The sequence below is a fragment of the Barbus barbus genome (genome assembly GCF_936440315.1).
Source record: "Barbus barbus genome assembly, chromosome: 19".
Classification (NCBI taxonomy): domain Eukaryota; kingdom Metazoa; phylum Chordata; class Actinopteri; order Cypriniformes; family Cyprinidae; genus Barbus; species Barbus barbus.
This window is the reverse complement of record NC_136747.1, coordinates 26866089-26889589: the sequence shown is the minus strand read 5'-3', so window position 1 is coordinate 26889589 and position 23501 is coordinate 26866089. Positions and strand designations below refer to the sequence as shown.

The 23501-nt window shown below is 35.1% G+C and overlaps 3 protein-coding genes across 5 annotated transcripts in view; 2 read left to right on the top strand and 1 right to left on the bottom strand.

The window, feature by feature from the left end:
* Positions 1–738: 738 nt before the first annotated feature.
* Positions 739–3700, top strand: cfap20 (cilia and flagella associated protein 20). The gene is made up of 6 exons (XM_079441058.1): positions 739–1114; positions 1555–1634; positions 1734–1845; positions 1914–2102; positions 3196–3306; positions 3387–3700. The coding sequence occupies exons 1-6, from the start codon at positions 1031–1033 to the stop codon at positions 3390–3392; spliced, it is 582 nt and encodes a 193-aa protein (XP_079297184.1). The 5' UTR covers positions 739–1030; the 3' UTR covers positions 3393–3700.
* dgat1a (diacylglycerol O-acyltransferase 1a) lies at positions 3646–22130 on the bottom strand. Of its 2 annotated transcripts, none has more exons than XM_079441054.1 (17): positions 21785–22130; positions 19480–19567; positions 14482–14522; positions 13579–13664; positions 13354–13406; positions 12383–12488; positions 12000–12128; positions 10621–10695; positions 10399–10502; positions 10273–10311; positions 10134–10175; positions 9302–9346; positions 8746–8858; positions 6782–6847; positions 6512–6599; positions 5245–5307; positions 3646–5167 (listed from the first exon to the last, which is right to left on the bottom strand). In XM_079441054.1, the coding sequence occupies exons 1-17, from the start codon at positions 21976–21978 to the stop codon at positions 5006–5008; spliced, it is 1494 nt and encodes a 497-aa protein (XP_079297180.1). In that variant the 5' UTR covers positions 21979–22130; the 3' UTR covers positions 3646–5005. The 2 variants fall into 2 exon arrangements, with proteins under 2 accessions (XP_079297180.1, XP_079297181.1); XM_079441055.1 differs by having other exon boundaries at positions 8709–8791; positions 21785–22103.
* A 1025-nt stretch (positions 22131–23155) lies between these two features.
* LOC306884813 (TBC1 domain family member 20) overlaps positions 23156–23501 on the top strand; it is a 36721-nt gene continuing 36375 nt past the window's right edge. Inside the window, exon 1 of one of the 2 annotated variants that reach the window (XM_079441022.1) lies at positions 23156–23390. In XM_079441022.1, coding sequence (XP_079297148.1) covers positions 23342–23390 — 49 coding nt within the window. In that variant the 5' untranslated portion in view covers positions 23156–23341. The remainder of the gene's footprint in view (positions 23391–23501) is intronic. The other variant, XR_013785486.1, reaches the window with a different exon arrangement.

Genomic DNA, 23501 nt, shown 5'->3' with positions numbered 1-23501 from the left:
CTTCAAATAAAGCATAACCCATTTCTCAGATCACAACTGAAATTCAACCTCCACATCATCTAGTCTCTTGTGCACATCCTGAAAGCAGTTTTTCATTCTTTCATGCAGTTGATTATGTGCAATTGTCTGCTGTTTCCCTACATTATCGGTTGCTAATGCCATGTCGCTCAAAATGTATTATTCTGGTTCTCTGTTTAATAGCCTTAACCATGTAGGAATTAGTTCATTTCATAAATCAATGCAATGCAATTAAATGCAAAATGGTGCATTAAGTGCATCAATAGTTTCTTTACATTTCTATTTGACTTTTTTTGTCAGTGTGTCCTAAAAATGTATGCACAAGAAGCGGCAAATCACAAAAATCAGTGCAAACCTATTTTAAATGTGTGGTTGCAACTGATCGATTGATGAAATGCTGTTGCCCCCCCCCCCCCCCCCCCCCCCCCCAATAAGCATACTGTGTGTGTGTGTGTGTGTGTGTGTGTGTGTGTGTGTGTGAAAGTAACGCTATTAAAGACTCAAATGCATGACAGACATGCTGTGTAAAGGATCATTTTTAACTGCATGCTATTCCAAATACAGCCATATCTAGCATTTTCATTTATTATTTAATTAAAAACTCCATTAATAAAGATCAGATGTCTTATTCAATGCATATTAGATAATTGTTTTAATATAAAGCTCTTGTCACACCACAGGGACCATAGATATCTTATGACTGGGACTCTCCGTTACTATAGCAACAGCCGTGTCAACATTAAAGGGTCCGACGTGACAACCGCGTCTCCTGGCAACTCCCAAATAAACTCCGAAAAAGCTCGTCGATGTTGAGGATTAATCAGACCAGACGCGACATTTAACGCGTTATTAAGCGCTTTGGTTTTATATACGACGATTAATTGATGCATACGTTTGTTTGTTATTTGTAAAGCGGAACCCGAGATCTGGAGTCCAGAGATCCAGCCGGACGCGTTCAGAGCAGAATAAACAGTACATGGTGTGGATCAAATTGAATTAAAACCGCAGGATTATGTTCAAAAACACGTTTCAGAGCGGCTTTCTGTCCATCCTCTACAGCATCGGCAGCAAACCCCTGCAGATCTGGGACAAGAAGGTGATGCGAGATCGACTGATGCTGCTAATGCTCTGCTAATAATGCTATATTTCACATTTAATCTACATTAGCTGTGAAAAGTATGGCCTCGGTAACATTATACACATTCTTGCAAAAAATACTATGGTATTACCATAATGACACTGTTATGGTATTCTTTCAAGTACCTAAGCAGTATTATAGTATATTCTTTAGTGTTTATTAATAGTTTGAATTAGTTATTATTCTTATTCAGTTGTTTTATTACTTATTATATTTTGTATTTTAATTTTAGTTAAAGTTTTAGTCGTTTTAGTACATCAACTTAAACAAAATGAAAACGATAAATGTTTCCTTGGCAACTAGCTGAAATAAATAAGCTTAGTTTATATAAAACCTAATAACTTAAAGGATAGAGAAGTTGATGTAGACATGAATTATGTATGAACATGTTGTTGCAGGTCAGAAACGGACACATAAAGCGTATCACAGACAATGACATCCAGTCTTTGGTTCTGGAGGTGGAGGGGACGAATGTGAGGTGAGTGTGTCCCCGTCCGTCCATCTGTCTGATACTGAACACACACACATCATGATCAGACCTGATCCGTGTGTGTGTGTGTGTGTCTGATCTCCACAGCACCACCTACATCACGTGTCCCGCTGACCCCAAGAAAACCCTCGGCATCAAACTGCCCTTCCTCGTCATGATCATCAAGAACCTCAAGAAGTATTTCACATTCGAAGTTCAGGTAGAGGACTGGTTTCTTCAGATAATTCAGAGTTGATGAGCGGTTTGTGAAAGTGTGATGCGCTTCAGGTACTGGACGATAAGAACGTGCGGCGGAGGTTCAGGGCGAGTAACTATCAGAGCACGACCCGCGTCAAGCCCTTCATCTGCACGATGCCCATGCGGCTGGACGACGGCTGGAATCAGATCCAGTTTAACCTGTCAGATTTCACACGCCGGGCGTACGGCACCAACTACATCGAGACGCTGAGAGTGCAGGTGAGAGACTGATCCAACCCATTTCACCAGGTTATTCTAGGTTATATTTAGGTTATTAGGGTGTTTTTGAACTATTCCTAGAACACGTCTTAAGACAAGAGGTGACTGCTTTTTGTGTTGTGCCTCCAAGGCTCTGGAACTCACTTCCTTTAACATTGAGAGCTACGGGTTCTGTAGAATCTTTTAAAAACACATCTTTTTGGACAAGCTTTTAATTAACAATAGGGTTTGGCAGGTATTGAATTTAGTGGTATTTGTACAGCTGGTGTAATTTGTTATGATTTGATTTATTTTACTGTAGAGCATTTTGCGGCGACTCCTTGTCTGTAAAAGGTGCTTTATAAATACATTTTACTAGTTACTAATTTTACCACAAAATCAACCATCAAAATCTATTTTAGTCAAAGAGTCCTATTTTGGGATTAAGTTATTTGAACCGTTATATTTTCATGACAGTTAAGCCTAGATGTGCTCAATTGCTAGATTTAAAGGCTGATTTGTTGTTAATTCAGGGTTGTTATAGTTAACTAAATCAAAACTACAACCATAAAAACATGTTTGTTACTGAAACATTTACGTTTAATAAAATAAAATTGATAAAAACGTATTTTTTCAGATAGTTTCCAAAGAAACTTATAACTACAACCCAAATAACTACAACTTAACTAAAAATGAATTAATAAAATACAAAAATAGTACAAATTAATAAAAAACTAATCTATATAAAAATTAAAAAGATGGAAAATTATTTAGGTTTTAACTAAAATGAAAATGTAAAATATAATTGAATATATCTCGATAATACTTAAGACGGCAGGCAGTAAAAAAATATATGGTAATGTATGGCAATTTCTTTGTATTACAGTTGACGTAATTGTTTTGAAAATAAAATAATTTATATAATATAGATTCTAAATATAAAATGTATTATTATTTAATGGCTATGTATGTACAACAGTGCTTTTAAAATCTGCCAATACAAAAATAATTCCTCATGTCAGCAAATCTTCATGATATAAGCTGTTATTAGAAATATCTTGAAACTAAAGACTGTGTTTCCGGGGTTGATGATGGCCGTCCTCGTGTTTTTCAGATTCACGCAAACTGTCGCATCAGGAGGGTGTATTTCTCTGACCGGCTGTACTCTGAGGACGAGCTCCCCGCTGAATTTAAACTCTATTTACCAGTACAAAACAAAGCAAAGGTGAGCTTCATCATGCCTGCTCACGTGCAGAATCATATTTTTATATCGCCGTGTATTAATCTTGTGTATTTTCTCCACAGCAGTGACACAGCAGATGGGGTCCCTTCACTTGCTCTTTGATTTATCTGCACATATTGGATGGATTTCTAGTGGCACATCTTTTTGTTGTTTTTCAAGTGTTGTTTTGGATCTGTGTGATTGGTTTCCATCTGCTGAATAAATATTTTATATGCACAAAGTGAATTATTTCACATTTACCCAAAGCGAAATACAAAAGGCGAACAAAGCAATTTTCTCCAGATGTTGTCACATCATATTTCATACACAACTAGATATGCTGATGTTTGAAAAGATTTATTAAACTGGAACATGAGCTTGCCAAAAGCGTACAAGGAAAACATAACGTGTCTTCAGTTACAAACTTTGGCTTTCACGGGAAAAATCTGCTGGTTATTAAATCTGTCAAATGTTTTGTAGAAAGGTTCTTCAAACAAATCACACCTGATTGCAGCAGTTACAATGGAATAAAGTAAATTTACATTTATTATCATAACCATTACGAGTCAACCTCAAACTGGTATTTAGAAGAAAAATAAAATAATGGGACCAAGCACCGCAGCAGTCGACATGTTTTAACAACAGAATAATTACATCTGTAGAATCTCTTCACAGTCTATGAGAATATATATATAAAAAAATATATACAATATTTGACCAGCAGGATGCACTCAAAGGTCTGGTACCAAGTTTTAAGTCAAATATGGTAAAATACAGCCTCGCTTCTTATTCGGTGGCCATTATTTGCTGTTGGTTTGGCATATAAAAATCTCAGTAGTCTCAGGACTATTCCCCTGAAAAAGTGATGAAGTTCAGCATAAAGGTCTGTTCATACCAATAACTACATTAGTGTCCACACAAACAGATCTGCCGCTTTAAGTCAGAATGGATTCTGATAGGCTGTTGATGGTTTTATCTAGGGGTAAAAAAGGTCTGAAAGTAATTTCGAAAGATAACATTCCTCTGTGTTATAGTTATATCGTTATCTAGGACAACTTACATCTTTCTTGGCCCTATTGGTGCTAGAATCCCATTTAAATAACACTGCAGGCAATTTTAATGGCACAAAATAACATTTTGGCTTTAACAACTTCACAGATTCATGTACAATGTTGATATATACGTCTCTTTTCAGAAACTAAAATTTATCAGCAATTATTGAAATCAACATAAAAGCAGTTACATTCTTCAAATGAACCTTTAAAAGGTTGACAAACGTCATGCTTTTCTGAATAAAGTGCAAAAACTCACAGATTCAGTCAATCACCACCAAAGCAACAGCAAAAAGAATAAAAAAAAACATTACATTTATACTGCCGACACATGAGTTCCCTTCTGAAATGCATTTGGAAAAATACAAACACATTTGTGGCACTTCTGATGCGCCTCTTTGAACTGATCTTCTTAGTATGAACATGTCAAGTATGAAACATTAGTGAGAAGGCATTGCGATGATGTGCTGCTTTGGCTCGGCAGTGTTAACATTAGATTGCACGTACATAAAACACACCTGCTCAAGTCTTTCAGACTAATGATCACATTTGATTTGGGCTGAAGTCTGTTAAAAATCACATATTTCCCTTCTAAAAATATATGCATTGTTTTTACATTCAACATCTCGGTTATTGCAGATATCGTTGCGTCATGCCGCAGCGCCCTCCGCCGCACTCCCATAATGCAGCACGTAATAGTCGTGGACGTACATGAGCACGGCGATCGGCTGGCCAATGATCAGCGACATCCAGACGGCGGCGTTGCCGTAGTTGCCCCTCAAGAATCGACCCACAAAATAGGCCAGCGGGATCTGAAACAGGAAGTAGAATGTGAAATGAGGAATTTTATTTGATGTTCAACAAGCAATATTGAGTATTTAAGACTGACCTGTGCCATCATTCCCAGAAACGCCCAGAGCCGAAACATCTTTAGAGGAACACTCACTAAATACTGGCAAAAATTACACAAAAGATTGTCAGTTAAAGAAACAGGAAAAAAATCAAGTTAACATGACGTGCTGTGAAACGATTAATCGCGATTAAAGTTTGTTTACATAATATGTGTGTATGTACTTTATTAAGTATATATAAATACACCCACATGCATATATATATTTAAGAAAAACATGTTATGTTTATATATTAAATATATATATAATTTATATGAATATAAATATATACATGTAAATATGTGACCCTGCACCACAAAAGCAGCCATAAGTAGCATGGGTTTATTTGTAGAAATAGCCCAAAATATAGTATGGGTCAAAATGATTGATTTTTCGCATATTAAAGGGTTACTCCATCCCAAAATGAAAATGTTGTCATTAATCACTTACCCCCGTGTTGTTCCAAACCCGTAAAAGCTTCGTTCGTCTTCGGAACACAATTTAAGATATTTTGGATGAAACCCGGGAGGCTTGTGACTGTCCCATGACTGCCAAGTAAATAACACTGTCAAGACCCAGAAAAGTATAAAAACATTTTGGAGAATATCCACTGAATGCAAACTGCGTATGCTGTTCGGTGTCAGCCGTGCCACATGGATACGTCTTCTACTTTTGTTTACACTGACCTTGTGGCAACTTTTCTGGGTCTTGACAGTGTTATTTACTTGGCAGTCAATGGGACAGTCACAAGCCTCCAGGTTTTCATCCAAAATATCTTAAATTGTGTTCCGAAGACGAATTTATTTTCATTTTGGGGTGGAGTAACCCTTTAAGCAGAGATCATGTTCCATGAAAATATTTTGTAAATTTCCTACCGTAAATATATCAAAACTTAATTTTGGATTAGTAATATGCATTGCTAAGAACTTCATTTGGACAACTTTAAAGGCAATTTTCTCAATATTTTAAGTTTTTTTTGCACCCTCAGATTCCAGATTTCCAAATAGTTGTATCTCAGCCAATTATTTTCCGATCCTAACAAACCACACATCAATGGAAAACTTATTGACCCTTATGACTGGTTTTGTGGTCCAAGGTCACATATTTTCAAAATATATGCTGTATGTGTGTGTCTTTATATATATGCATAATAAATATACACAGTACACACACATATATTCTGTAAACAAAAACTTTTATTTTGGATGCAATTAATCGTTTGACAGCACTACTGTAAATTGTAGCAATGTAAGTGTGCAATGAAACCTCGTGGAAAAACGCCGACAGGAAGAACACGGCTAACTGAGCCGGAAACTTATTTACTCCTTTCACCAACATGGGCTTATAAAAGTGTCTGAGGGGAAACAGAGAATGAGAAATCAATGAGCAAACTTGAACAGACAACACAAACGTATCTCAGAACTGATTTCTGTTGTAATATGAACACAAAGCTCAACACTGCTGCAAGAAAACCGCCTCTGGCGCACACATAACAGACAACTCCAATCACTCAAACTGATGATAACCCCGGCTCACCGTAGGCACCACTTGTGAACAGGAATGTTCCAGTTCGACCAAAAATACGGAATCGTTTCAGAGTTCCTGCGAACATAAAGCTCATCAGTTACACTCAGGACTACACAGTGTGAAAACTTTTCTCATGAAATGGTATCTGCAAGCTGTTTTATGTCTGTAATGTGATGCCTTCAAGCATTCAAAGCATATATATATATATATATATATATATATATATATATATATATATATATATATATATATATATATATATATATATAAAAATATAGATCATGCACAAATGTTATTTACACAAATTTTAAAAGACTTTATTTGGCTAATTTTAGACATTATGTTTGATGTTTGGCTGAAAAAAAAAAAATACTCCAAAAGTACACACTAAAAAAAAAAAAATGATGCTATATAGTAGGGATGGGCGATATGAAAAATGCAAAAATTCATATCTCCGTATTTTTTAGCTGATTTGCGGTGTACGATACATTTCGGTATTTTCTACGCTTTTGTATTTGGATTAAACAAATAAGTGAATGTAACCATAGGCATATATTATGTGCAAAAAAGGGTTAAAATCCCATTACATTTTGACATTGTAACATTGCAATCTAAAAACCAAAATAATGTTTTTAAAGCAGAAGTTAAATTTGCTAAACTAAAAATGAAATAATAAAAAAAGCACAGACTAATTGAGTAAAAAGACTATTTTGATTACCCCATTACAGTCACTTCACAGTTAGTGCTATCATACAAATACATTTAGTCGTAGGTTTAAAATTCTACACGCGTCACATTTATTGTCCAACTACAATTATTTCTGCAAAATGTATATTTTAGTCAGAATTATTGCGCTCTGTCTGTTTGGCGAGCATGCAATGAAGTCTGAAGTTTAGCGGCTGAAGTTTTTAATCGCAAAGCAGAAGGCTCATGCACTTCTGACAGCAAAATGGAAATATTTCCATGGCTTTCTAACATTTACAGATGGAGAATATACCTGTGAAATGTAAGATATGCATTAAGGAAAACAGCACATCTCAAACACATTAAACAGCTCAAGTAGAGTCTGTCAGCCTCACACGCAGCCTTTCTGACGGGGCGAGCGCGAGCTGCTTTAAACTGAAACTACAGGCTACTGTATCTTACAAGTTTTTTTTTAAAGCTCTTCATATACAGCTTGTCACATGTTTAGAACAAGTTAGACAGCAGTTCTGTCTGTGTCCTCCGCTAGATTTTTTTCCCCAGATATATTGATATTAACGGTATTGCCTCATACCGTATCGCTTATAAAAAAATATATTGATAAATCGTACAAACTCGATATACCACCCAGCCCTACTATACAGCACTAAATGTGGTTCCCCTATGATTACGATCCAAAGACCACTTTTAGTGCTATATAGCACCATTTTATTTTTAGAGTGTAATGCACTGAGTAAAAGGCCCATTGTTTATAATGATAACTATAACAATAACTATAGTAGCGTCTTTTGTCATCCGCCACTTTGAATGCTCTTTAAAGTCAGATGGATTCTGATCGGCTGTCAATGTTTTTATCTTTCATCAGGTGGAGAAAAGGTGCATTTACCTTTTTTATTTTGTGACGGAAACAGGTTTCTAATGATATCGTTCCTCTGTCTCGTTATAATTATAGCTGTGGTGTAGATTTTGCTATTGTCTCACGAGTTTAGGACTGTTTAAAATACAATCGATAACGATTAACGTTTATTATAAGCTCACGCTACAGTTTTGTCGGCTGCCACTTAAATGCACAAACTTTTTAAAGAAGGATTGATTCTGATTGGCTGTCAATGTTTTATTGATTTCTTCTCCGTCTTTATAGTTGTAGTGAGGACTTCTCTATTCTCATAGAAGATATTTTTATAGTTATCATCCTTAGTGTAAACGGACCTTTTTTTAAGATACTTTAACATACTGCAGTAAATCAGCTCTGGACGGAGGAAGCCACTCACCACCAGTCCCGGTAAAACTCGCGGTCTCCGAACTGCATGAGCTCAGCTATGAAGTTCATAGAGGAGTGGAAATACCAATAGAAAAAGATGAGCCAGATAAAATGATTGGGCACCTGTAGAGAGGGACAGGGAGAAGGGGCGGGGCTTGTGCCATTAGACACTCTGAGGAGGAGGGGCCACAGACATGACATCAACCAAAGCGACAGCAGCTGTTACCATGCAAAATTCAAAGCAGTTTGGAATTCTTCATTCTGATTGGTCAATCGTGGCATTCAGCATTTAAATATTTTGTACAATGCAAAACTGTACAATTCAGTTTGAATGAAATACAATAATTTACAATGTTTTGTGTCAATTATTATTATTTTTTGTTATTTTATGACTTCTCAGGTGAATTTGCCGGGGGCCTGGATTTCACACCATAGCAACAGCAAGTGCCACAGTGAACGCTGTAGCAACAGTAGCCATTTCAGCAGCACCTGCAAAAGCACTAGGAACAAAAGTCCATCCATGACAACAACAGCATCTGTTTGCATTGGTTTCTCTGGACACTTACAGCGAGCTTCAGCAGACGTTCAACGATTCTCGAGAAATCCATGTCCTGTTTAAAGAGACAGAGACTCTATGAGCAATCAATGCATAAAAATGATGTGCCAAAGAAGTGTTTCTGCATGCCTAACCAGTACAAACTACATAAACCCTGGACAACCTCAAATATAAATTCATTTTTCTGTCGTCTGATAGTTTATACTTGTCTTATAAAATCTTTAGGCCTATACAAACGTCCATCTTCTTTTGATGTCTTTTTGCTCTGAAATCTTCACTGATTTTTATAAAGTAAACATAAAAACGACTTTTAAATTGTTAGTAGCATTTCAAGACAAACTTACTGGACTGAGGCAGCTTAGATTTACTTATGTGAAAAAATCATGTGAGTCAAATATGATCATCAGGCTTTTGAGAGACACATCTCTCAATCATCATTGTATACTGCATCACATTATATTTTTGGATCATAAAACTAAGCATTTAAGTCTCATCTTATAAGACATTATTGGCAAATATAGAGTGACAGCTGAGAATTATATCATTTTATGTTAGTATCTGTTATACTGTCGTTTAAGATCTGATTGATTTACATTACAAGCTATCAGAATTTCATTACTTTTTTGTCATAAACATCGGATTTCATATTTTTGCTCAGTTTCTCCATATTCTCACTATACCATACTATATGAGCCATAAAAGCCTTATGTATCAGATATGATACTAAACAAAAAACGTATGCAATTTTTTTTTTTGTATTAAGTTTCCATAAACTGTTCCTTTATAAAATGTGATTTTTCTGACTATTATTTTACATGTCATACTTTATAGGGCGATTGTACCTGAAAGGGTTTCATTGAGTTCTGAATCGTCGGAACCATCCACTATCAAAAGAGAGAGAGGGAGAGAAAAAAAAGAGTCATTAAAAACATAATGGCATACACACACAAATAAGATCAGTTTAAACTACTCTTTGCATACCTGCTGTATTAATCCGAGCATTAACTGCATTAAAAACACCTGCAAGAAAGAAAAACAGGTATAACATTATCTGAAAATGCTGTAAACTGCAAGCGTGAGTTTCTGCTGTCTCATCCTGTCTCTCACCATCTCAAGCAGTCGACGCAGTAAGAAACGCTTCCGTATCCGTGGAGAGCGCGGGAAGTTCAGCTCATAACACAGAGTTGGAACGAAAATAAAATAATAAATGTCTGTAACAAAACAATCAAATAAAATACATTAGTTTTTAATTCCATTGAAATATTGCTATTTAAATGACAAACGCGCTGATATTCCTTCATAAACAGGTTGAGTTGTGTAGTGACTGACCTCTGTGTGTGAGGTTTGCTGGATAGCTCACGTGTGTGTATCCGCTCGTGCCGTTGGCTTTGTGCACAGACGGGTCTACGGGAGAAAATTAAACATTAACACGCACTCAATTCATTCAGATATTCTCTGCCAGGAGACCAAACACAACAAGTATAATAACAGGACTCACTGATCAAATATGAAAGTTCATCAAGCCAAGTCAACTTTTTTGAATGTTGGCTTGACAACATTTGAAGGTTAAACCCTGCAAATACTACAGATCAGAGCTATTTTACGATCATTGAGATACTACCTATAGTTTTTATTAATCTTTTGAAACCGTTTTTATTGTTATATTCATATTTGTCTATTATTTGACATTTTTAGTAATATAGTTTTTGTCATTTGTATTAGTCTGTGTTAACTAAGCTGGCTAGTTGCTTGGCAGTTCATAACTCACACTTTTAATTTGTCCTCAGCATGCATCATGTTTATATAAAGGATGCTGATGGTAAAGTTTGCATTAAATGTGCTGTTGTTCTTTGTCCAGTATGTGGCAGTACAGCACAGCGTTAGTGCTCACGCTCAGACTCTGAGCAAACAGAAACAGTGCAATGCCTCTCACATCTCAGTCTGTTTGTACAGATTCAGACAAATACTGAGAGCCCTTCACCGCAAACAACAGATGAGAAAATACAGGGTTTACAGGAGAGACAGAAGGACAAGCGGCAGGCATTACTGGTGCAAAATAAACAGCTCAATGCAAATCAAAACACTGCATTCATACGGAGAGGACTATATTGTAATGTTAGCTCTAATGCATGCAATACTTGCTATACATTAAGATATGTGACCCTGGAGCACAAAACCAGTCTTAAGTCGCTGGGGTATATTTGTAGCAATAGCCAAAAATACACTGTATGGGTCAAAATTATCAATTTTTCTTTTATGCCAAAAATCATTAGGATATTCAGTAAAGATCATGTTCCATCAAGATATTTAGTAAATTTCCTACTGGAAATATATCAAAACTTCATTTTTGATTAGAAATACGCATTGCTAAGGACTTCATTTGGACAACTTTAAAGGCAATTTTCTCACTATTTTTTTTTTTGCACCCTCAGATTCCAGATTTTCATAGTTGCATGTCTGCCAAATATTGCTCTATCCTATCAAACCATACATCAGTGGAAAGCTTATTTGCCAGATTTCAGCTCAATTTTGAATAATTGACCCTTATGACTGGTTTTGTGCACATTTGTGCAATGATGCATTTCATAACAGTGACTGTGTATCTAGAGGCATTTGCGTTCAGGCACAGAAATGCATGTGAATATTAGAATTTGATGTCAGATATGAATGCATGATGAAAATGTGAGTTTGTGTGGAGTGTCACTCACAGGAGTGAGAGCGGGACAGGGTTCGGGCTTTGATGTGTCTGATCTCTCTGCACCATTTGTTGACGTCTCTGTATGAATACAGCTTCAGGAAGAGAATGGTGAAGACACTCAACGCCAAAACACCACCCACTGAAACACAGCCACGAGACAGCATGATTACTCACACAACAATATATTTCCAACATGCCAACATAACAAAAACATAATATTCTAGTTAAACCCACAACCAAATCACATGGTCACAAGGAAAAAAGTGCCACTGATAGAGGTTTTGGTAGTTAATGCATGAGAAAACAACTTTTTCCTGTAAGACCAAAGGTTGAAGGTGTTAGTATAAACATCTGAACACAGGGGGAAGATGTCTGGGGTCATAGAGGTGATACCTGGGGTCATAGAGGTCAGGCTGAGAACTGTACCGGCCGGGACAAATAACAGAGCTGCAAGATTGATGCCATGAAGGAATGTTCCGGTTCCCTCTGAGATGGTGCCCTGGAATTTCAATTAAACAATTTTATTAAAACAATCCAGCAATGAAAAGCACTTGTGCAAACAGATATACTTTTAACCTACAATAAATAATCAAATCTTATCAATTGAATCTCATGAAGAAATCCAGGTCATATTTCACTTAAAATTATTTGTTATAAATAAATAAATACATTAAATAAATGTGGAACATATTATGTGAAATTATACACAAATACAACAACAAAAATGTGTATTTTGTGTATAGTAGTTTTTTGTCAGTTTTATTAGTTATATACAGCATATGTCATAGATTTTATATTTGCATTTTGTATAATATTTGTATTTTATATAATAATATATTATAATAATAATGATCTGAATTTAGTAGATTTTAAATTTATATTCTATCATCATTTCATTTTAGCTAAAGTTTTAGTAATTAAGTGTTTTTTTATTACTAATACTTTAGTTTTTAATGTGTCTATACGGCTTTTTATTAAGTTTTAGTTTCTTTTGTTGTAGCTATTTTAGTATTTCAACTTAAATGAAACAAAAATGAGAAATGTTTCCAAATAAAATAAGTTTTTTTATAGTTCATGTTTATACATAAATAACAAACATTTTATATTTTATACAATTTGTTATAATCTTTTTTTTCATGAGAATAAGTCATGAGAATAAGATATTTTCACATAGCAATAATAAGAATTAGAGAAAAAAAAAAAAAAAAAAGTTTTTTTTAGACTATTTTGTATGTATGTATGGATGTAAAATATGATCTGGACATGTTTTTGTCAGGATTGTGAGATTCAGTCTTCAGTGTAATCGGTTATATTTGTAAGTCCATGTCTGTAATCACACAGTTCATTCCCAGCATGCAACTCACCACGGATAGCTTTCTCTCTATGTACAAAGCTGCCATTATAAAGACGTTGGAAACTGAAAAAGCAAACAGATTAGACACAGCATATTGAAGTGAGCATGCATGGAATATTGACATGGATTTTTATGATCTTACGTTATGCATGACAGAAAGTGTAAATGTGGTGTGAAATGATGTCTTCAGCTTGAGCTGATCTGCTGTAGGTCACAAAGCACACACTCATCATACCAATGATCAGGCACAGAGCCGGCCAGCGGTACGGGTCCTTCAGGAAGAGAGAGATGATCTGGATGGGGTCCACCAGAATGCCATATCTGAAGACGAGAGGAGAAACTGCACATTTAAATGTGTTAAGTAAACATTACCTTCAATTTTTCATCATACTGTATGTATGTATGTATATGTATATATACATATATATACACACACAAACATTTTTATATTACATATGTGTGAATGTATAAATATAATAATTTATAGAAATGTATAATAGAATTTATATCTTTTATAATATAATTTATGATCATTTTTAGTATATAAAATCATTACATATTTTTATAATAATTGTATAATTTTATTTATAATAAATAATACATTTATATAATAAATAATTCATTTTAATATGTATAATAATTTATAATAATTACATAGTACATCAAAATCATAATATAGAGAAAGATTTTTTTAATTGTGACAAAAAAATAATGCCGCAATGCAAAAAAAAAAAAAAATCTTAAAATTTTACAGTTTCTAAAAATAGCTCCATTTTATTTATAAATAGTGAGACTGAGCTGAAAAATCCCAGAAGCCAAAGCTCGTGCATTCAACACCTGGTAGAAGCGACCATCAACCTGAAGAGTTTCTTCATCATTACTACAGTGTCTTTCCGCAGAGGGACGAGCCCAGCGATTAGTGCACTATATGCTGCTCTGGATAAAAGTGTTTGCTTAATGACAAGTAACAAAAGACATGCATTTACTTCCTGCCGGGCACAATCATTATCTGTCTCATTCAGATGCTTCAGCTGGATCATTAGCCACAAATTAGTGAGTCACTGAGCGTGAGAAATCAAATTAGCATAGCTGCTTTATTTATGAATTAAGCAACACAAGATGTTAATGATAGACTTACTTTATAAGGTTCTCCAGGACCAGCCGTGCATTGGACAGGACCTGTAAACACAAACAAATAAACCAATTTAATGCATTTGCAGCTCATTTGTATCCAAGCCTACAGGCAAAACTAAAGGAAAACAAGAGTTCCACTGGAGGAGAACTGATGTTTAACACTAAAAATAGGATGATTCAGATGTTTTTTTTCATATTCGTGTCTATTTTGTATGTTCTGATGCAATATTAAGTGTTTGCTCATCTGGAATACGTCGCTAAAACATTTAACACTTCTTCCGGTTTACATATCGGTTTACAACTGTTTTGGCTTTTGCTCAGTGCTTGATTTGTGGATTATTGTGAAGTTTTTATCAGCTGTTTGGACTCTCATTCTGACGGCACCCATCCACTGCTGAGCAAGTGATGCAATGCTACATTTCTCCAAATCTGTTCCCATAAAGAAACAAACTCATCTGCAGCAAACATTACTTTTTAGGTGAATTATTGCTTAAAGATGTTTAGCACATGTTGACTCTAAAACAGAACGACGTGTTTCTTTCCAATGATTGTGTTGTATCTGCCATAATATTGTTTTTAAATACTGTCACTAGCAAAGAGCAAAGTCTACAGCACAACAATATAAACAACCTCAGATAAAGCACTCCAGTCCGATAAACACATATGACCTCTGACCCCCCCCCAGTTTCCATGTTTAGGTCTCTGCGCTCATATTTCAGACTCAACTCTTGAAAATAAACTTGTTCTGAATGTTACATTTGCTTTATTCAAACTAAATTCATGGTGATTTGGTCATTTTATTCATTAAAAGCATAACAAAGCACCTAAAGGCTTTCATTTTTAATCAAAACACAAGGCCTGAAGACTTTGAACCACTGGTAACCTCAGAGCCGCCGCCGATGATTTACGACAGAAGAGGATTTGCAGAAAGTCTTTCTCATTCCAAAGGCCATTTGATTAGATTTGTGTCGAGAAAGCTGCCAGACTCAACCCTGACCTCATTAAAAGCATATTGCTAATTGATTTAGCACATAGATCCATGCTATGGTAATTGCTTAAAAGGCTGTGGGACTTTTCATTTCATCACACACACACACACACACACACACACACACACACACACACAAGCTCTTTTCCAAAAGACTTGCCATTGACTTCAACACTCAAATATTTAGGCCTAAATTTAAGATTTATATTGAATTGCATTTAAAATTTCCATCTAATTGCATTACACAGTTCTACATAAACTAATAAACTTAATGTGGTGCATATTTGTCAGTCATACATTATTGAAATGGGTCAGATTTCTACACTCAAAAATAATGGCTTAGTTTATTATTAACTATTTACATCAATTCTGTTTAAATAATCATGCATTTATTCAAAACAAGCAATATTTAACTAGTTAAGAAGCAGGAGATTGAAACAAGTTGGATTTATTGATGATAAACATAAACCTGGTTATTGTGTATTTGAAACGCATTCAGTTTATTGGTACTATACAGAAATCTGACCTGTGTTATTCATGCATGAATGACAAATGTGAATCACATTAAGTTTATTAGTTTATGATAAAACTGTATAATGCAAATGGATGGAAATTTTGTAAGCAATTCAAATACATACAACTAAATAATTTAAAAAAAGAAAAAAGACTGAAATTACGGAAGCGTATTGCATTCACTTGAGGAAAAAAAAACTACTCTGTTTTTCTGAATTAACGACTTAATCATCTCAGAATTATGAGATAATTTTTCATGAAAAAAAGTTTTTGCTCTGTTTTTCTGAATTAACGAGTTAATTATCTCAGAATTACGAGATAATTTTTAAAGAAAAAAAAAAGTTTTGCTCTGTTTTTCTGAATTAATGACTTAATTATCTCAGAATTACGAGATACTTTTTCATGAAAAAAAGTTTTTGCTCTGTTTTTCTGAATTAATGACTTAATTATCTCAGAATTACGAGATAATTTTTAAAGGAAAAAAAAGTTTTGCTCTGTTTTTCTGAATTAATGACTTAATTATCTCAGAATTACGAGATAATTAAGTCGTTAATTCAGAAAAACAGAGCAAAATTTTTTTTTCCATGAAAAATTAAGTCGTTAATTCAGAAAAACAGAGTAGTTTTTTTCCTCAAGTGAATGCAATACGCTTCCGTATGAAATAACACTGACTTTCTATATAAAATATTGTCACTTTAAAATCTCCAAGCTCTGTTTTGAAAGGTTTATCGACTATTATTAAAAACGGCTTTCGAGAAACTAACAAGAGTTTGACTTTCAGGACCCCGCTGTTGCTCTCCATCTATTTCCTCCAGCTCAAATCACTTAAAAGCAGTCGCCTTTCTACTGGACTTTCCTAATTATCCATTCAAAGTATTTAAGGATATTCCATGGGAATATGGTGTAAAAACGGAGTAAAAGCTAAATCCCACAGAGAACGTCAATGCGATGGTGTTTCAAAGCAAGGATTAATATTAGTTTCAGAACTGTGATTTGCTTTCCATGGCTTTGAAGATGCTGCTCCAGTTTCTCAGCGGTTCAGGGTGAAATAGATGTTTATTTTTAGAGGACGGGTGACATTTGTGAGCGTTCATTAAAGTAATCCCCGGAAGTGTTTGACTTTTCATTACAGCAGAGAACAGAAACTCTAAGAGTTTGCCGATCGCTCTGACAGACTGAGACTGACTTGAAGGACGGTTTGTCTTTTGATTGACATATCATCATAAGCGGCGTCCCTGTAGCATTATCGTATACATCCTGAGCATATTAAATGTCAGAGTCATTGACACTGTATTTATAGACTGCCGATGGAGCTGGCAGGATATGTTAATGGGTCAAAGGTAGGACAGCCAAAGGTTTTCAGCAAAACACTTTCCAATCTCCAGTAAGATTTATTTTATGCAGTTGCTATCATGGTATATATATACACACACACACACAATATTGCCAAAAGTATTGGCACCCCCTTCTAATGAACATGTTTGACTACTTTAGTAATTTCCATGAGTACAAATCTTAATGTTAAAGCATATAATGATATTCTAGGGAATTGTGTGCTGCTAATTTTACAGCAACAGTTTGGACAGGACCCTTTTCTATTCTGACATGACAGTGTCTCTGCGTATAAGACACGGTTCAAAAAGACATGATTGATTCAGTCAGTGTGGAAGAACTTGACTGGTCTGCAATAAGCCAAGTCCTGGTCCCAGCTGAACTCCTCTGGTGTGACTTTATATGCAGACCTTGAGCCAAAAACTCATCACCAAACACCAAAAAGATACCATAAAAATACAAATGTTGCTTTGGAAACCTGAAATGAAGTTTAAAGTACTGAAATTACAAAGTGAAATAAAAATTAATTAAAGCTAAATACAACTAATAAAATAATATTTAACAAAATGATTAACTAAAATTTAAATATTTTTAAATAAAAAAAATGCAAAAATATCTATAACACTATATTATATAAAAAGTACTAAAATAAGACTGCCGATAAAACAAGTTATGCATGGTAATGTTTGTTAGTCTTGCTCAGCAGACGAGTCTGAACCCTCTTTGACACTTAACACGAGATGAATGCATTAAATCTCAAACAGCGACTAGAAAATTACACCATGCTGCTTCTTTTGAGAGCAAAAACAAACAGACAGTGAGAGAGAGAGAGAGAGAGCGGAGGAATAAACCCCCTCTGGGTTGAATTGTACGGTTTAATGTGGGAACTCATGTGAATCGAGGCTGTCACAACAACCTGAGTTAAACTTCAGTCACTTCTCTCTGTTTCCACTGCAGAAATCTTATTCTGTAACTAATGCGTCTGGCATTGTGCTGCGTGTCACATGATTATACGAGACCGGAGCCGAGGATAAAGGTCAAATTCTTACTCGATTCAGTCCGATTGAGTTCACAATAGCCCAGAATGAACTTGACGCGTATAACTGCGATGAAGGGCAAGTCTTTTTGATCATTCAGGCAAATGCATACTGAATTATATTTCCTTCTAGATTTCATTTCTGTTGTCCTAGAGCATTTGAGGACAAACACAGGGAAAGATTCCAGCAGAAGAGAGAACAAAAATAACCAGTGTGATAAGACCGAAGACATTCAAAGGTTCAAGGCCAACAGAGTGTCAGTTTTTACGTTCAGGTAACAGCGGGGGCCTAAACATAGCACTGGCACAGTCATCTTACAATACCAATACACTGAGAGAAGTCCTCTTTTACAAGCTTTTTCAAACCAAATTGATGTTTTTCCTGGAATAATGGCTTGAATGTGGGTTTGTAGGTTGTTTCTTCATGGGAACAAATTTGGAGAAATGTGTCATTGCATCACTTGCTCATCAATGGATCCTCTGGAGTGAATGGGTGCCGTCAGAATGAGAGTCCAAACAGCTGATAAAAATATCACAATAATCCACACCACTCCAGTCCATCAGTTAATGTCTCGTTAAGTGAAAAGCAGTGTGTCCGTAAGCAACAAATCCATCATTAAGACATTTTTAACTTTCTTCAGGCTAAAATATGAGTCCTCTATCCATAATATTGCTTCCTCCAGTGAAAACTCGTCTGAATCAGGAGATAAATCTGCACAGATCAAGCACTGTTTATGAGGGAAAACAGACCAAAACTATTTTAAACAAATATTATGATGTGAGAGGACAACAGGAGATGGAATTGGAAGGAAGCATTATTATGGATTATAACTTGTATTTTAGACAGAAGCAACAGTTTGAAGTTAAAATGCCTTAATGATGAATTTGTTTCTTATAAACATGCAGCTTTTGGCTTTACAATGCATAAACTGATGGACTGGAGTGGTGTGGATTATTGTGATGTTTTTATCAGCTGTTTGGACTCTCATTCTGACGGCACCCATTCACTGCAGAGCATCCATTGCTGAGCAAGTAATGTAATGCTGCATTTCTCCAAATTTGTTCTCATCTAGAGAAAACATGGATATTATATGGACATGCAATATTGGACATTATGTGTACTGGAGACTCACCAGCATGACCACACACCAGTTGAGGATTCCTCTATAGTTGCTGTAGCCGCTATTGGAGCTGAGCAGCGACTCCTGCAGCTTGTGGCAGCTGAAGAGACATAAAAAATGAGTCAAGCAGCTGATGACATGTTTTCTATCAATTAATATGCATCTCTGGTCTGATATAATCACTATTATTAAAAGCGAAAAAGTACAGTATTTGGATACGTATGCCATGTCTCAATGCCATTGCAAGGAATAACATATCAAACAAATGTCTTTTTTTTTTAAATAAAGCAGTTCCGAGAAAAGATCCTGCAACGATTGAGTGCATTTACATGCAATATGTCCCTATCTGATGCAATGGCATTCAGACATCATAGCATCCCTGACACTGAGTTTATACTGTAAGACACTGACTGAGAAAAAGCAAATGTTGACATCGGTGACGAAACGCTAGAGTTTGAGCAATCTCACTCTTAATGTGTGTGAGTGCATGAGGCATAATTGATAAAGGTTATTAAAGATTGAGGTCATGTTGATCTTATCGGTTTTATCAGTGATTTTATTTAACAACAGCTCATTAGCAGGAGTGGCTCGACCTTCACACCTTCACCTGAAGAGATCTATTCTTCAGTGGACTATCTACATCAGTGTTGTTATTGTCAACTAAAACGATTAAAAATAGTTCTTGCTACTCAAAATAAAGCTGAAATAATCTTAAAATCTCAAAGTTTCAAAATTAGAAATGCTGACTTGACAACTACAGTGGTGTGAAAAAGTGTTGGCCCCCTTCCTGATTTTTTATTTTGTTGCATGTTTGACACACTTTAATGTTTCAGATCAAAAAAATCAAATATTAACATTAAGTAAAAATGTAAAAAATTAAGTTAAAATTAAGTTAAAAATTTAGAAATGTTGACTAGGCTATTCAATTAAATAAAATAAACTTAAGTAAAAAAATTATTAAACAATACATTTATAAATTCTAAAAATATAAAAAAAAACAATAAACACATGACAAATACTTTAACTAAAATTACAATAAAAACTAAAAATATAAAGAAAAAACCTGATTCAAAATATTAATATATAAATATTAAACTATAAAACTACACCTCTTGTGTCTGGGTCCGATAAGGTTAAGTTTGAGTTCTATATATCGCTAATTATATAGCTTTTTATACAGTACATAGTATGTATACGATGCAAATGTCATTATTACTAGCAAATATCAATATCTATATTAGAATATGCATTGTACGGTATATATAGCACAGGAAGCAGTATGCTAGTTGTTCTGAACATGTCTGTTATTGTTTTTAGGGAACTTCATTAAAAACCTAACTGAGTTTGACACATGCATGGAAAGGAGAACCAAGTTCTTTCACTTCCATTCTCGGTTTAGGAGGCTTGTGGAAACATCATGATTAGCCCTCAGTGCTTTTAACACAGTGGTCACAGCTTCAAACCCAAGCAGTGACCCATGAACTGAAGTGAAATACTGCATGCAACTGACTGCTGCTGGAGTTACAGTATGATATTGTGATTACTCCATGCGCCCGCTTGCACCATTTCTCAGTCCTGACCTCCATAAACTTTCCTGCCATTCTTCACTGTGCATATAAAGGCACAACGCATTAATTAAACTTATATAGCGACTACCAAATTCTGAACGTACTAGTAACTGAATATGTGTATACAGAAAATGCTTAACAAAACTGAAATCCATATGTTTGTCATTGGTTACAACTAGAAAATAAACAAATATGCATGTATAAGAATTTAATATCACTATATGATCATTTGCAACCAGTCAAGCTTCTTTCTGTCAGATATGTAGCTTTAAAAGTGCATTTGTAAAACATAATCATTTTCACATAACCTTAAAAAAATGACTAAAACAAACTAAAATGAAAATGAAAATTCAAAATTTGAATAAAAATACTACAACATGCTGTTACAGTTTAACTATTATAGTACAGGGTATACATGTTCTGACTATCAAAATTGTTTTCGTTAACTGAAATAAAAGAAAATATTAAAAAGTCACACTAATAAATAAAGACAATAGAAATAGGCTAATAGGCTATAATAAAATGCAAAATTGCACATAACAAAATTACTAAAACTTAAACTGAAATTAAAATGATAACTGAAAATATTGAAATAATAGTGCATCAATAAGAGTAAAATAGGCCTACATGCCTGTACATGTGTGTCTGTGTGCTCCAGTATACAAGCATCACTCTCGCTATCGCTGTAGAGAGAGACACATGCTGCTCATATCAAGTCAAAAACATCATAGTTGAAGAACATATCTTACCTGAAGGCGTCGTCGCCGGCATCGCTGTGATTCTTGTGTTTATTCGCTGGTGTTTCGTGCCTCTGCTCTTTCTCCTTCACCTGTCCGCTGAGCGTCTCTGCGCCGCCGCGCTTCCCCTGAGCTCCGGCCGCGTCTCCGGAGATCGTGGTTCTCCGTTTGTGCTTCACCGAGCCCCTCTCGCTTCTGTCGCCCATGTTCGTGGTTATAATAGAGCAAACAGACGCATCGTTTCTGTCATGTTCGTCCCGTTTCGCCGATCGTTGTTATCGAATAGGACGCGGCGCATCAAGCTATCCGCGCTGCGCAAGCGTTGCGCAATGAGCGCGGCGACACCCAGATGCACCATGCCACAATTTACTCAATCATAAAGCCACTGATTACAGTTTTAAAACCATCTCCACGATTTGCCAATAGTTTGTCATAAAACACATTTGCTCTCATGCAATGAGTGTTGCTATAAAGGACTTTGTGTTTTGGGGATGCAATTAGCCTATAATCCACATATAGATTAACTAATTAAGATACATCTCTTGTTCCAAAGCATACAAAAAGATGCATTTGGAAAGTTTCTATAAATCTGACAAGTAAGGTCTTATAAATCAAAGCAAGTTGCTGCAATGTATGTAAAAGTTCTGGTTATAATCATGCACGTTTCCATGTAATATTTGCCCTGTTTGTTGTATTTGATGTGCTTTTAAGAAAATCATATCAAGAAATGTACTTTGCTTTATCTATGATTTGAGACAGACATCAGATTTTCTAAGATATTTAGATTTATTACACAGGATGTTCTGAGATTGCATTTTTTCCCCTATAGGCCTACATCTTATAATGTTTTAATCTAAATTATGTTAATGATGATTATTAGTAGCAAATTTAGAAGTGGCAGTGCAATTATTGTATTAAAATGTATTAAAACATGATTTATTTTATATATTTTTTATATTATATATTTTATTTAGGTTATTATTATTATTTTTGAAATTATACTTATTAATAAATAACTGCTCTCTTTATATATACATATATATATATATATATATATATATATATATATTTTTTTTTTTTTTTTTTTTTTTTGTCATTTAGCAGACGCCTTTATCCAAAGCGACTTACAAATGAGGACATAATATTTCTTTATTTTTTATTATTATATAATATAATATAATATAATATAATATGTGAAACCTGAAATTGCGGCTCAGTTAGTCAGTGATATATTACATAACTGATTTAAATACAAACACGCCGCATGTTTGTCATCATGGGCAGGTGTTTGAAATGAACCAATGGCGTCGAGCCTCTCGAAGTCTTTAAACCAATCAGGAGAGACGTTGACAGCAGTCAGGGTTGGTTGAGTGACTCACCGGCGTTTAGCCAGTGAGAGTAAAGCTCGGGTGACGAGCACTCACTCCTCCACGTCGCGACGTCGATCTGAGGAGAATAATAACCGTCACTTTCCTTTCGTTTTTACGGTCAATTTTGAATTAAAACTGTCTTATAATCATCAGAACAGTATGTATTTGATATCCTCATGACAGTGAGTCGCGATAAGACATGAAAAAAGCGAGGAAGCGACTGCAAGCGTCTGTCAGGAAACATGAAGGTAACGTTACCGGTTCTGGTCCATTATTATAAACTGCCTGAATGTATTTAAGAGATTCATTATGGTGTCACTGACTGTGTTAGAAGCCCCTTACGATGTCTCTAAGTGTGT

Bases quoted from the DNA above. Each gene is read 5' to 3' on its own strand.
- cfap20 (XM_079441058.1), top strand. From the start codon at position 1,031: ATGTTCAAAAACACGTTTCAGAGCGGCTTTCTGTCCATCCTCTACAGC. The intron at 1,635-1,733 runs GTGAGTGTGTCC...TGATCTCCACAG, and splicing joins GTGGAGGGGACGAATGTGAG to CACCACCTACATCACGTGTC. The intron at 2,103-3,195 runs GTGAGAGACTGA...CGTGTTTTTCAG, and splicing joins TCGAGACGCTGAGAGTGCAG to ATTCACGCAAACTGTCGCAT.
- dgat1a (XM_079441054.1), bottom strand. From the start codon at position 21,978: ATGGGCGACAGAAGCGAGAGGGGCTCGGTGAAGCACAAACGGAGAACC. The intron at 19,568-21,784 runs GTAAGATATGTT...ATGTCTCTTCAG, and splicing joins GCCGGCGACGACGCCTTCAG to CTGCCACAAGCTGCAGGAGT. The intron at 6,848-8,745 runs GTGAGTGGCTTC...TTATGTTCGCAG, and splicing joins GAGTTTTACCGGGACTGGTG to GAACTCTGAAACGATTCCGT.